General features: G+C 42.6%; 1 protein-coding gene across 4 annotated transcripts in view; it reads left to right on the top strand.

The window, feature by feature from the left end:
* Nucleotides 1-13365, top strand: part of Nolo (ADAMTS-like no long nerve cord) — a 295981-nt gene that overhangs the window by 276513 nt on the left and 6103 nt on the right. The window contains exons 11-25 of one of the 4 annotated variants that reach the window (XM_076423268.1): nt 1645-1786; nt 3117-3210; nt 3413-3451; nt 6586-6980; nt 8014-8143; nt 8245-8458; nt 8972-9282; nt 9524-9651; nt 9729-9875; nt 10071-10237; nt 10660-10746; nt 11042-12014; nt 12103-12185; nt 12547-12933; nt 13108-13261. In XM_076423268.1, the coding sequence (XP_076279383.1) occupies nt 1645-1786; nt 3117-3210; nt 3413-3451; nt 6586-6980; nt 8014-8143; nt 8245-8458; nt 8972-9282; nt 9524-9651; nt 9729-9875; nt 10071-10237; nt 10660-10746; nt 11042-12014; nt 12103-12185; nt 12547-12933; nt 13108-13261 (3451 nt within the window). Of the gene's footprint in view, nt 1-1644; nt 1787-3116; nt 3211-3412; nt 3452-6585; nt 6981-8013; nt 8144-8244; nt 8459-8971; nt 9283-9523; nt 9652-9728; nt 9903-10070; nt 10238-10659; nt 10747-11041; nt 12015-12102; nt 12186-12546; nt 12934-13107; nt 13294-13365 lie in introns of all 4 variants that reach the window. The other 3 variants (XM_076423270.1, XM_076423267.1, XM_076423269.1) reach the window with 3 other exon arrangements.

Below are 13365 nucleotides of genomic sequence, written 5' to 3'. Positions count from 1 at the left end.
GTTTGGTATCGTATGAGCCCCATTTTACCATTCAACCTTGTCCTTCAGACATTTGACGTATCTTTAAAAACAACAAAGATATTCAAGGTGGTAAAGTTAGCTGGGACACCCTGTATATTCCATACAATGATTAAAATCTTCTGAACGGGATTAAAAATATCCATGATATTTACACGCCACAGATATATTTTCTGTTTGAGAAACTGGTCTCATGCAACTTGGAAAATGATGACAAACATTTTTAGAACAATGGACGTGTAAGAAAAGAATTGATTGACCACTGTCCAACCTTGTAGGAACTAGTGAGTCCTCTTTCTGAATTAGCGTAGGGTCCAAGGCCACCCGAGCTTTCAAATCCTGTACGTCCAAACCTTTTCTCCTTTTCATAGCGTTTATTTCGTTCCTTTTCAACTTCTCCGGCGCACTTCGTCCCGATAATGATCTCCGAGGTCTCGCGCAGCCCTCGTTAGATCTTTTAAGTCTTCTGAACGTTAGAATAGAACCTAGCAAATACCACTTAGTATACTGAAATTAGATTCCACTGTTGCGTCACGAGAGTTTACTGTTACCAAGGTTCCCCGCCTTTTCTTTGCATCGCCCTACCCATTTCACCCTATTTCTATGGACTTTATCCCGCCGGGAAAGTATTACCTTGACCCACACGCTTCTCCGTTTTCTCTTACTGCGCCCGTTTCGCGAGAGATATGCCCCAGGCTAAACTGTCGAACAGAAATTTCGAAAATCCAAGATTCCGCAAGATACTGCAACGATTCAGCGGAAAAGGAAACATCGTTGCTTATCGCTGGACTGTTCAATTTTCTTCCACAAAAGATGCGAGACTTGGAAATTTATTTCCTTTGCCGGTGGACCCATTGCGCGGAATTTGTAATAAAAGTGTAGTCGATGAGTTGTACATTTCGCGAATTTTTCAAGATTCTTGTAGAATATAAGTATACGGAAGGAGATCCACGATCTACGCTTTGTTCTTCGCGAGTTCTCTTTGTACATTTTTTTCAATGTACAAAACATTAATCATCTGCGGTATAGCGATTCCTTTCCCTACGAATTAATTAATCAGCGCTCCGCTCAAGTTACACGATTTATCAAAACTTGTTTCAAGGAAACACGAAGACGGAGTTATCAGTTGGAAGTTCCGAGTAACTGCGCAGATGCCGTCGTTACAAAATTTAGTAAAATCTTGGATCCTTTTCATCTTTACACACATATTATATCATGATCAATGGAAATTTCGCGAAGCAACTTTTTGGAATGAAGTTAAACGAACATTTCTTGTAACGATAGAAGGAGACATTCTAAAATCAAAAGTTCACTTTTACACGAGATGGTCGACGAAAATCACTGTGCGAAACTGCTTAGAATGAAGTTGCATCTGAAGGAATTCATGTAATAGAGGGAGAACATTTTTCGAGGTCGAATGAGATTGCAAAGTCAGTGATATTTTTACTGGTTGTGTTTCGCGAAAAGGGCGGATGGAACGAAAGGAATTCGACAGTGTCAAGATGGCCCGTTAATTTATTTCGGCCACGTTCCGGTTTCTTTCGCTGCATCACGCTCTCATCGGTCCCGTTTGAAAGCAATTTGCGCCAGCAGCATGAAATTTACCTTTCCCCCTGTGATCGATAGTGTTCTGTGACCTGTGGCACTGGCATCAAGACGAGGACGGTCGAGTGCAGGGACGCTGTTGGTTCCATCTCGACGGACTGCGATCCTGTTGAACGGCCGCACACCGAGCAGGAGTGCAAAACAAACATCGTCTGTCCAATATGTAAGTTTTATAAGTTACATTGCTATGCAGCTACGTCGAGTGCCATTCCCGTGACGACCAGTTCGAGCTTATACAGGGTGTCCATCGATTAGGAGCTCATTTTCGTTTTCCAACCCTAAAAGCTGAAGACTCTCTCTCTCTCTCTTGCCCTTATTTTGCGAACTACTTCTCGTGGAAGTATCACGCATCATTATTTGAAGAAGTTTTACGCTTCTAAAATCTGCGAATTTTTATGGAAATATAAGTAAAAATCGTACTCAATTTTTAAGTGTCTATTACATAGAAAATGATCGAAAAACAATAAGGCACCCTGTATAAAACCAAGAACAGCGATTTCTCGCGTGAACGGCTTAAACTGCGGTTACAGTGTTATCATTGCCATTGACACTCCCACATCTATCGAGAAACAATTTTCCACAACATTACTGGCTTTAAATAAGCAATTTAATGTTTTCGACGCTACAGGTTCGATCAAATGTTACTCACACTGACAAGTAACACTACCCAACTGATACTCACTGATTTGAATGAAATTTAACGTACTTATTAAACACCGAAAAATAATAAATACGTGTTTTTTTGTTTCGGCTAAATACGCTTTCTAGGGGTAGAAAACACCCCTCAACCTCTGGAGATGGAAACGTTTGTGGCTAATTATTTCTTAAAGGATACAGTTTCTGAAAAAAGTGGTAGATCCAGAGTTGTACAATTCAGAGTGATGCACTTGATGGCGTCCTTGAAATCGACCTCGAGGTCGATTTTCAAGGTCAATTAAATGTGGACATAATAAGCCGGACTTGCCGGATTTAGCAGTTGCCGGACCTTGAGCGCATCCTGTATCTATAATCAGTAATTTTATGCGATGACTCTAAATCTGTCTTCAGAATTGATTTGTTGCGTTATTTTCCCAGAAAGGAAAAAAAAATCAGACGTTATACGAAAATAGGCTCAAATTTATAGAAAAAATATGAATCCTTTAAGAAATAATTAGCCACAAACGATTCCATCTCCAGAGGTTGAGGGCTGCTTTTTACCCCTAAAAAGCGTATTTATTACTTATGAGTAACATTGTACTGTGAGAAACATTTGATCGACCCTGTAGCGCCGAAAACATTAAATTGTTTATTTGCACTATCTACGATCGACATAAAAGAAAATTCATAAGCGGCTTTCATGTAGAAAGATCATTCCGAGTGTTTCTAAAGTAACCCTCTCACACTAACGAGAAATTTATCGCAATGTCTCAATAAATTATCCACCGAGATCGCAGAAATCTTTTCCACTTTCGCCCTTGAATTCCGGGACAAGATAGGAAACGATCATTTTTCAGACGCCGATGAGATGACTCAACCGCTGATGCAGCCATACCCGCCCCCGCCAGTGTCGGAGAAGCTAATCGATCAGCCGATTCCATCGGAATCCACGTGAGTACTATCCAAGATCACTACTATAACAGTGAAACACGGTGAAACGCGTGTCGTCCAGGTGTCCTGAAACGTGCGTAGAAGGTTGATAGAGCCTCTCGTCGCTTGCCCGGGAAAGAAACTTATTGTACAACAGCTAGATAGAAAATCTCTCCGTGTTGAAAGGATTCATTTCTTGACGTGAATTGATCTGTCCCGACAGATATACGATCTACTTTGCCTGTGGCTGGTTGTATCTGAGGTATCCCATTACTGTGTCTCTTTCTTCTATCACTTTAACTCTTCTTCTCTGTCTTTTGTTTCTTCTTGTTCTCTACTTCCACCCCTCGCCCCCACCCCCAGTTTCACTTGCACCCCCGTTGTCAGTCTCTATTTCTCTTCTTCTTCCACTTTTGTTTATCTTCTACCCTGTTCCCCGGCTTTCACCGACCTCCAGACGTCGCGACGCATCCCCTATCCGCCTCCTTTGAATTTTCCACTGTTTTTCTTTGTTACTAAACCACCAAACCACCCCTCCTATCCAAACCACACAACCCCGACAACGCTTGCGTAGAAATTCCCCGCACGCTTTTGTAACTCACCGCAGAGCTACGAAGTCCGACGAGGCTTCTCGTTGTAGAGCTAAATCAAGGCTAAGTTTTAGAAGCATCCATCCCCAACACCAACCCCCGCGACAGTTTCCGCGATGAGTTTAAGCTGAAACGCTTCGCCCTCGACTCACCCCGTTCGTTTATCGATCCTTTTTACCACAGAACAATCGGGAAAAACGCGTTTTTAAGCGAGGTCCTCTTCAAGAGGATCGACAAGCTTTTGTGCCGGCAAACAAAGTCTGTAAGGGTGTTCCACCTAATTAGCTTCTCCAACTTCAATAATTACACTCGCTTCTTTCGTAACTTGTGTAACTTACCGGTGGCTTCGTGCCACGTATTATTTTCATAAGAAAAGATTAGTTAATTGTGCGGAGTAATGTATGCCGATTGAATCTTCGCAGATTTCAAGCTCGTTTAAGGGTTGAACTGCAATTGATACGCGAATCTCTGGCACTCTTGGAAAAAGCTACCCCTTCGAGTGCGGACGCGGCGAATCAGCAGGAAATTCCGTGAGGGAAGGCGATTAGTAGTTTCATTTAATGATAATATTTATTTCGTTCGTCTCGCAAGAGAATAGAAATTTTTCGGCGAGCCGAGGAGAATAGTTTTGCGACGGTCTCCATTTTCTGCTGACGCGCAACAGTTTTCCAACTTGAATCTCTCTCTAACCCCGCCGCTGAAATTCAACGGAGCTTAATCTCCCCAGCCTCCAGTTTCTTCTTCTCTCTGTCTCTCTCTCTCACTCTCTCTCTGCTAGATTTTCCTTTTTCTTTCTTTCGCTTAACGTTTTCCTGCCTCTTGCTCCTAATGCATTTATGAGATTACGAGATTTACCGTGATTTAATTAGCGCATAACGCGAATGCCGTAGAACAAGCATTAGCATAGACTTACGATGATAATGTTACGTCGACTATTATCGTACACCGTTTCTTCGCCGATGTTTCCTCGCCCACCCTCCACCCCCTTAGCCCTTTTTCTGGCTTGCGCATTCCACGGTAACCCCGTAGGCTTAGCATGCATAATTTATAGCGTAGAACTGTCTACACGTGCTCGCCTGTTCGATTTTACGCAGGTTCCTGCCTCCAGATTTCTTCCTCCTGCGCAAGGATCAACGTCCTTTTTGCCGAAATGACAGTTTTCAGTTGACTTCTCCAATTGAATCGAATAAGTTTGAATGTTAATTGACTATCTGCGATATACGAAGCTGGTTTCCGAAGCTCTACGATTTATTTTTCCGAATTGAACGTTTACCCTTCATCGCACGAGTTCTTTCACGCCTGCGGTAATTGCAAAATTTCTTCTTTAAATTAATGGTAATAATATATTAACGCTCTTGGATTCATTTAATTTCTCCATTGTTCTAAATTGCACCACATCATTCTTGTCATAAACGCATAGAATCCGCAGTCTACTGATGCTGGAAGGTTCACCGTTAATTTTGGATAAAATCTCTCAAAGCGAGAGAACGACAAAAAGCTTCGGCAACATTGCCCGTGCAGGAAGCAGAGTCGATTCCTAGTCAGTCGAATCGTGAATGGCAGGGTTAAAAAGATTATTGACGACAAGAATCATCGATTCGCGGCCGAAAATAGACACTCGAGGACTTCGGTACGAGTTCTCTCTCTCTCTCTCGTCTCGTGTCGAACGAACGAGAATCGAGAGGAACGACTCCATCGTTCTCTGAAAAGCCGAAACGCGAATAACCGAGCATTATTTATTCAGTTTAATCGATGACGCGAGAGACGTGCACGCGTCGCTTTAGGAACTACACGAATAGCTGCAGAGGGCCAATAAATTCCTCGCGCTCTGCGAGCGTCACGACGTTTGTCCAACGAATAAAAAGAGACGAATGCGCTCGCGTAGAATCAGCTCCTTTCATGTTCGTTGATTTATCGCATTTTCCGAACCCGAGCCCGGGACCAATGAATAACTGTTCGCTTCAAGCCACCGTTCCAAATACTGTCGTATTATATCGCGGTGATTGTTCAATTATTTCTCCCGGCTCCATTCGAGCCATTAAGAACACATCTTCCGGCTCAAATATTGACTTCTAGCTTCTAGCAAAAAGGTATTGGTCGTTCAACGCTGACTAGAGATCCTAGATGAGAAGGTAGAATTGCTGGATTAGTGAAACCTCTGTTATTCGAAGTAATAGGAAGACGCGAGCTTCTTCTACCAACTATAGAATGTTTTAAAATAATATTTCAAAAGAGGGGTCATGATAATTTCAAGAAAACGGATTCGAACAAAACATTTTCACTCTGCTAGAGGTTCTATCATAGTGTGCAATGAAGATCAAATTAAAGTTAAACTTTCTCAAACATTTATCTATGTCGACTTTTAAAAAGCCAACTTTGAAAGGTTAATTCTTTGCTTTGGGAAACTTTGGAAAATTCGCAATCCGAAAAACCTGACCCGAATTACTCCCAGGGGCATTCAATGACATCCAAGTGCCAGAATATGAGCCGCTCGTTTGCCACACCTCGTAGATCCTAAGAAAGTTTAATTCACTTAATAGATTATAGCAAAGATTAATTGAATCGCCAGCAAAATATCAGCTTGAAAGGCAGTTAATTAGCGTGTGAGCGGCTCATACCTCTAGCTCCACCCAGAGCAGCTCCAGTGGGCGTGGTCTCGCTCTCGTCGGAGTCAGCGAGAGCCACTCTCGCGAGATCTGACGGTGAACCAGTCAGGAACAGCCTCCACTGCAACTCAAAATGCAACGGCCGAAATTTCGAATGGTATCTCCAACGCGAATCATCACCATACTGATCGACCCTCCAGGTTCATCGCCGACGATTGGTCGCCGTGCAGCGTCACCTGCGGCGAAGGCATCCGGCATCGCGACGTCAAGTGCAAGATATTCCTCGAATTCAGCCGGACCATCGCCAATCTGCCGGATCGACAGTGCTCGGGTCCGAAGCCGATCCAGACCGAGAAATGCGTGCTGGACCCCTGCGGAATGATAGAGAACAGTCTGTCTTACGGTATCGACGCTGTCGGCGACAGCGGATACGCTGAACCCAGCCTGACCGACGACAGCTATAGACCGCAAGCAGGTAGTTCCGGAGGAAGTGGCTACGATTCTGGGATCAAGGTTGCGCCAGGAAGCGACGTTCAGACCACCTACTCGTGGAAAGAAGCTGGCTACACTCCTTGCAGCGCTACGTGCTTAGGGGGTGAGTCGGATTTCGATGAATTTAACATCGTACGACGTATTTTTTAAAAGATTAACGTAATGCAATGAGAAGATATTGCACGATTTTTAACACTAAACCTACCGACCATCGAAAGTGAATGATGTGTATAGTATTCTAAAAATAACACGATATTTTGTGCGATTTTTACTATAATATACAGGGTTTGTCAAGGTCATAGTGTAATACACTGTTAAATTCGTCTCGACGTCAGAAACAATCCCATGACGTCCAAAGCATGTGGTGCCATTTAAAAAAGTCAAGGTGACCTTTACTTTTTTACGTAAAAAGCATTTTTTCAGATTTAAGAATATGCGAACATATAACTCACCAAGTACTGAGAAACTTTTGTCTAAAACATTTTTTAATTGCACTACTGGAAATGCCTAAAAAATGGTGACACAACTTAACGGACACACCCTGGAGTGAAAAAATATATTCAATAAATTCCCATAAATTACAATTTCAATAATTGTCAAATAAAAAATCTGAAATGGGTCATTTGACCTCTCGTGGTACGTTTAGTGTCAAACAGCAACGTGGAACGTTACATTGATGGAAGTAATGCCGATTGAGTGAATTAATAGTACCCACCAGCGATCGAAAATAGGAAATTGACTATTAATTTGACAAAAGTTCATTAAAATTGCCATTTAACAAGGACCGTTATCGGGGCTCGTAGAACCTTTCAGTGGAATTATCTACTTCCGACCGTGATCATTAGTGTTCCATAAATACCGTACTTCAGTCGACGATAATCAGCTGGAAACATAAGTCAGGGTATTATCGAAAATCAGATCCCCAAAAGGATTAACAGAGCGTACCTAGGGTTCGTTTCGCAGGGGGCGTTTAGTTATTCTGGATAATTTGATGAGATTGTGCTATTAACGGCGCTTAACGACGGTGGGAATATCGAGTCGATATATAAAAGCCGCCGCGATTTATATTAATGTATCCGGCGTAAGAGCAAAAATCCTCGATCAATACCATAAATCACACCTTTCGACTTTTCTAGGTGTGCAGGACCTGATAATTAACTGCGTGAGGGACGACACGGGAAAAACCGTAATGCCTCTGCTGTGCCCTGTGGAAACTAAACCGGAAGCGAGAATAAGAGTTTGCAATGACCATCCCTGTCCTCCGAGGTACGGTGTATATCAAATTAAAAACAGTAAAAGTATTTACAAAAATGACGGAATATGTACACGTTATGATTTTGATCTTTGCAACTGATTGTCGTTCGCAGATGGAATTTGAGCGAATTTTCGCCGTGCATGAGCCCTTGCGGACTCGGCATACAAACGCGGGACGTCACCTGCATACACGAGGTGACAAGAGGATCTACAGGTAAGACAGTAGCGGTGCCGAACAAGATGTGCCCGCAACCACCACCGGCAGACAGACAATACTGCAACGTGTGGGACTGCCCCGTGAAATGGAGTACCGGCAAATGGGGCAAAGTATGTTCCTCTTATTCCTTCACGATCTTGTACTTATACTCCAATGACTGAATTCTCGCCATCATAATCTTCACTGGTTCCATATTAACACTAAACCTACCACTGCCGGTCAAATGACCGGTTTTATATTTTTCATTTTGCAATTATTGAAATGATGAAGTTGCTTACATGGAAATTGATTCGGTAAATTTCTTTCTCTAAGTATATATTGTAATCAAAATTGCAGAGAATAGAAATAAATAGAGCTTTGTCATTTTTATAAGTTAAAACATTTCAATCGCTTTTAGTACTCGGTCGGTTTAGTCTTAACTAAATTTTTTTCGTACCTCTCAGCACTCTACTTACTAGTGATGTACTAGTACTCTGTACCAGTCCTTAATTGGTAAATAATATAATAGGTAGAAGCTAAAGATAATAATATTTTTCTCAAGTGAAGCAACTAAAATTTTGCTCATAATAAATATAGATACGTTTGCTGTTAAGATCCAGAAATAATCGGAAAGCGTTTTGCAGTGTTCCAAAACTTGCGGAGGAGGCGTGATGAAACGCAAAGTGACGTGCGACCAAATAATGGCCCAGGGACGTCAACAAAGTCGGGAAGATCGCGAATGTCCGCCGCAGAAACCCGCTTCCGAGAGACCCTGCAACAGCAGACCCTGCCACGACATGGATGCTGGTTCCTTGCCGATTATTTCCAGTCAAAACACCACGTACAACCAGACCGATTTGAATGCGAAGGTGGATCTCAAAATCGGTGGTACCGCGAAGATATTCCAAGGCACGCCCTTCATCAAGATTCGGTGTCCCGTTAGGAAGTTCGACAAGTAAGTCTATAATTCGAACAACTGGAAAAATTAAATCTCGCATTTCTTTCCATTGTAATTCTTTCCATTATGTTGTACTTGAATTGCATAATTGAAATTTTTGGTTAATTCAACTGCTAATAAAATCATAGCAATGTTGGTCATATGTGTTGAAGTAGAATACTCATATTCATCGTTCATAATAATATCTCTTCGTTTGAAGACTGGGTCTATATTTTGACCAAAACGAAAATGTCATCAGGTCGCAGATTATGTGGACCAAAGACAACAAGGAGCTGAGGAAATCGAGGAAACACAAGATCAGCAAAAAAGGTGCATTGAAGATAAACGACATCACAGCCTCCGATTCCGGGATTTACGCGTGTATAGGTAAATCTATTTCACAATTTTGAAATCTCAAAATAATGCTGTACAGAGGAATTAATATGGATTAATTTATGTTACAGCGGGAAGTTCGCACGCGGAGACGCAGCTTATCGTAAAATTTCGTTCGAAGGAGCAGATTAGCAGCGAGGAGTATTTGCGAATAAGTAATTCCGTCTATCTCCAACGCAAGATAGAATCGAATTTGGACTCTGCTCCTGCGAATTCAGGTGAAAGTTTGTACACCGATCGAGCAGGTAAATTGTTCCAAACGTTATCGATCTTGAGTCTATCCTTATTCCAAACTTACGAATTATATCTGGATTTATTTGACAATTCCCTAAATTGATAAAAGTGTATTCTCGCTAATTGCATCTTTCGTAAAAGTTATAAAATTTCTAACATTATTCGTGAATTTCCTGCAGCCGCCTATGGGAACCGCTTCATTCCCCTCGACAGCGAGGATATCAGCCACGAACGATCATTTCCCAGCAATCCTACGAAGAAACCACAGAGAAAGCAAAAGACAAGTCCCACACCGCCAGATTCAACTGACTTGCACAGAGAACAGACAGTGACTTCGCAGAATCAGGTAAATAATTGTTCTTCTCGAAGAAAAAATGATCGTACTCGAACGATTTCTCTGGTGTGATTAAGGATCGCAGCTCGTTGCCTTTGTAAATCCAAATTTCATCGAGTTACGAGCAATTTAATAGAAATACGATCGTGTGACTCTCCTTTGATACGCTTCTATTAAATTATTCATGGGCACATTGAATTATTCAGAGCTCGATGAAATTCGACAGACCGATGCGCGAAGTTACATATACAGAGACGGTCTGCAAAGTCATTAAATCTCATTCGATACAGACGCAGAGAAATTGACAGAGTTCAATCTCATTTTGATGACACTTCGAATTTCCGAAAGACACGGTCAACTAATTTTCTTCCGGTGATCTTTTACTTTCCTGCTTGCTATATTTCTGGATCTTTGACGGCCATTTAATATGTCAGCCTGGACACCACGAATCCGTGGAATCGACTTCGTCAAGTGCCTCTACCCTTGTGCCGCACTTAACGTATTTTATATCGAGCCTGAAGGTGAGACTATCTAGAGTCCAAGGGACTTTCTGTTTTTCAAGTTAGTCCCCCATTGTCTTGGCAAAACAAAGGAGCGCTTTACCTGTTACTAGCATTAAACATTGTTAAACAGTTCCGTTTAATTGTGTCGTCTGAAGCATTGCTTTCAGTGACAGTGTCGTATAATTTTGTCCAAGTGAAATTCAATTATTTCTGATTACATCTTCCAATAACGCGTCCAAGGTGTTGTCAAATGTTATCTGTTGGTGTAAGAAACAGTATCCGGACTGTTCCTTAATTGTCGATTACCCAACAGGAATACTGGCCGTTCCAAAGCGAATCATCAGCTGGCAGATCGCATAGGACAGCTCCGGTAGCATTCATCGACGACACTCGAAAAGAAACTGGGCCAACGAAGCACACCATGGCCGACAGGACTTCCGATTTACGGTACCAGAACGTGGAAGAGAACTTGGACACTCTGTACCGCAACACCGCCATTCCAGACGAAACGTTCGGTCCCGACGAGGAAAGGATCTTCATCGACGTGGATCCCTACGATCTAGATGACTCCATGTTCGGATTACAGCACAGCGACCCCGTGAAGATCACGCCTGTCGCCAGCAAACAGACTCCGGTGACATCTGCGATCTTTGACAAAGACTACGTGGAAGAGTCCTTGAAGAATGTGAAGAGACAATGGCAGGACAAACGCCACGGGACGAACACGACGCCGAAAGAACAGGCCAAGGACCTGATATCGTCTACCACTTCAGATGGCATTGGATTGGAGGTGTTTTACATTCCAGACTCGAGCACCGGACACGCAGAGTCCCACCGGAAAGAGACCGGCAGGCATCATGACAGCACCGAGACGGAGCATGCTTACTCGACGATGTCGCTGAAGGAGCTAGAAGAGTTTCAGAGGAAACCCGATAGCAGGGAGAAAGAGATCTTGAATAGGACGGAGAACTACGCGGAGGAACTTGAAGAGGGGATGAAGAAACGGAAGATCTACATGGAGAATGGGACGGTCGATGATTCTCTCGCCTGGACCAGCACTAGGGACCCCGAGGAAGACCTCAGCGAGCTGACCTTGCTCGGAGATAGAGGATCCATCGAGAAGGAACAGGAGGAGAAGAGTGGACCTGTTGAAATTCGCAATGGTTCGAGCGGAGAAACAAATTTAGAAGATAGCGAAGAGAAAAAGAATAAGTCATTAAATATCGCTGGTGCACCTGGGCATAACGCTACAACGGATGCTTCGCTTGCATCTCTGAGTATATTCGGTAAGTTCATTTGCGATAATTTTAATTTTGTGTATTACCTGCTAATGAATGTTTTAGACACAGCTTTGTAACTGTAATATTGTTGTAGATACGTCAGAGGAGCGGGTATTCGAGTGGATAACGACAGAGTGGTCCAAGTGTTCACAAACTTGCGGGGGAAGTGGATTTCAGGTAATCAACAGTTAAAATTACTCATTATTAGACAGCGAATTTTATGCATTTATGAGAAAGATGAGTAGGTGTAATTTAAAACAGTAAAAATATTAGAACAATTTAGAAATACTATTAGATTATTGTCAACTTATTAAACATATTAAGAAAGAAAATCAATTTCTATTTCACTCTAGTTTGTTGCAATTTGGGTAGAAAATTTTTATTTTGCATAAAGATCCGCTGTCTACTCATTATTAATGCTTTTCTTGACTGCAATATACGCACAGATTTTAGTAATTAATAATTTCGTAGTTGAAGCATCAAAGTCGCTAAATAAGTAGGTTTCACCAATTTGAAAAATTCTTTTGCTTGCACAAAGATACGCGGAGCTGAGTGCACAGTGCGGTCAACAAAGCCGCTGGGGAATTCAACGTACGCACAGTCCAGAGTGGTGATAGAAGCGAAATTCTGCGAAGACGCCGGACATCCAATGGTGCAGAAGGTGCGACAATGCGGGTTTGGCAAGTGTCCACAATGGCACACAACTAAATGGACACCCTGCGAGACGTCCAGGTGTTTCAACTGGAAAACAGCGATGCAGAGACGCAACCTTACTTGTCGTTTAGCAGAAGACGATGAGAATGATCAACAAAACGTCACTTTGCTCGATCTGAGCAAGTGCGACGAGAACACCAGACCTCTGCAGAGGCAAGAGTGCTACAACGACGCTTGCAAAGGCGTTTGGAGGGTCGGCGAGTGGTCCGAAGTACGTTTCTTAAAGCTTTTCCATAGAAATTCTGAAGAAAGCTTCGCGAGACGTTTCAGATTTCAACAAACGAATACAGAAAATGTGGAAACGATTTGCACATAGAATCTCAGTTCAGTTTGCTGTTTGTAATTTGGTTTTCTGTGAGCTTGACATGTTCGAAATTGTCTGCAGTGCATGGCACCGTGCGAAAGGGACGGAATGAAGTACCGAATCCTGCAGTGTGTCTGGTTCGGGACGAAGAAACCAGCTGGCAACGCGTGCAGAGACATTCCACGACCTACTGTGATGAAGACCTGTAAAAGTCCGCAGTGTCCTGATACGCCTGGTGAGATGATCGTTAGCAACCGCTTTGATCCAGCAAGTATAGCCCAAATATTAAGAATAGTACTGTTCCATGTTCGATAATTTTCCTCTATTCTAAAGCTACTC

The sequence above is a fragment of the Lasioglossum baleicum genome, chromosome 5 (genome assembly GCF_051020765.1).
Source record: "Lasioglossum baleicum chromosome 5, iyLasBale1, whole genome shotgun sequence".
In the NCBI taxonomy this organism is placed as follows: Eukaryota; Metazoa; Arthropoda; class Insecta; order Hymenoptera; family Halictidae; genus Lasioglossum; species Lasioglossum baleicum.
This window is presented reverse-complemented; position numbering and strand designations above follow the sequence as displayed.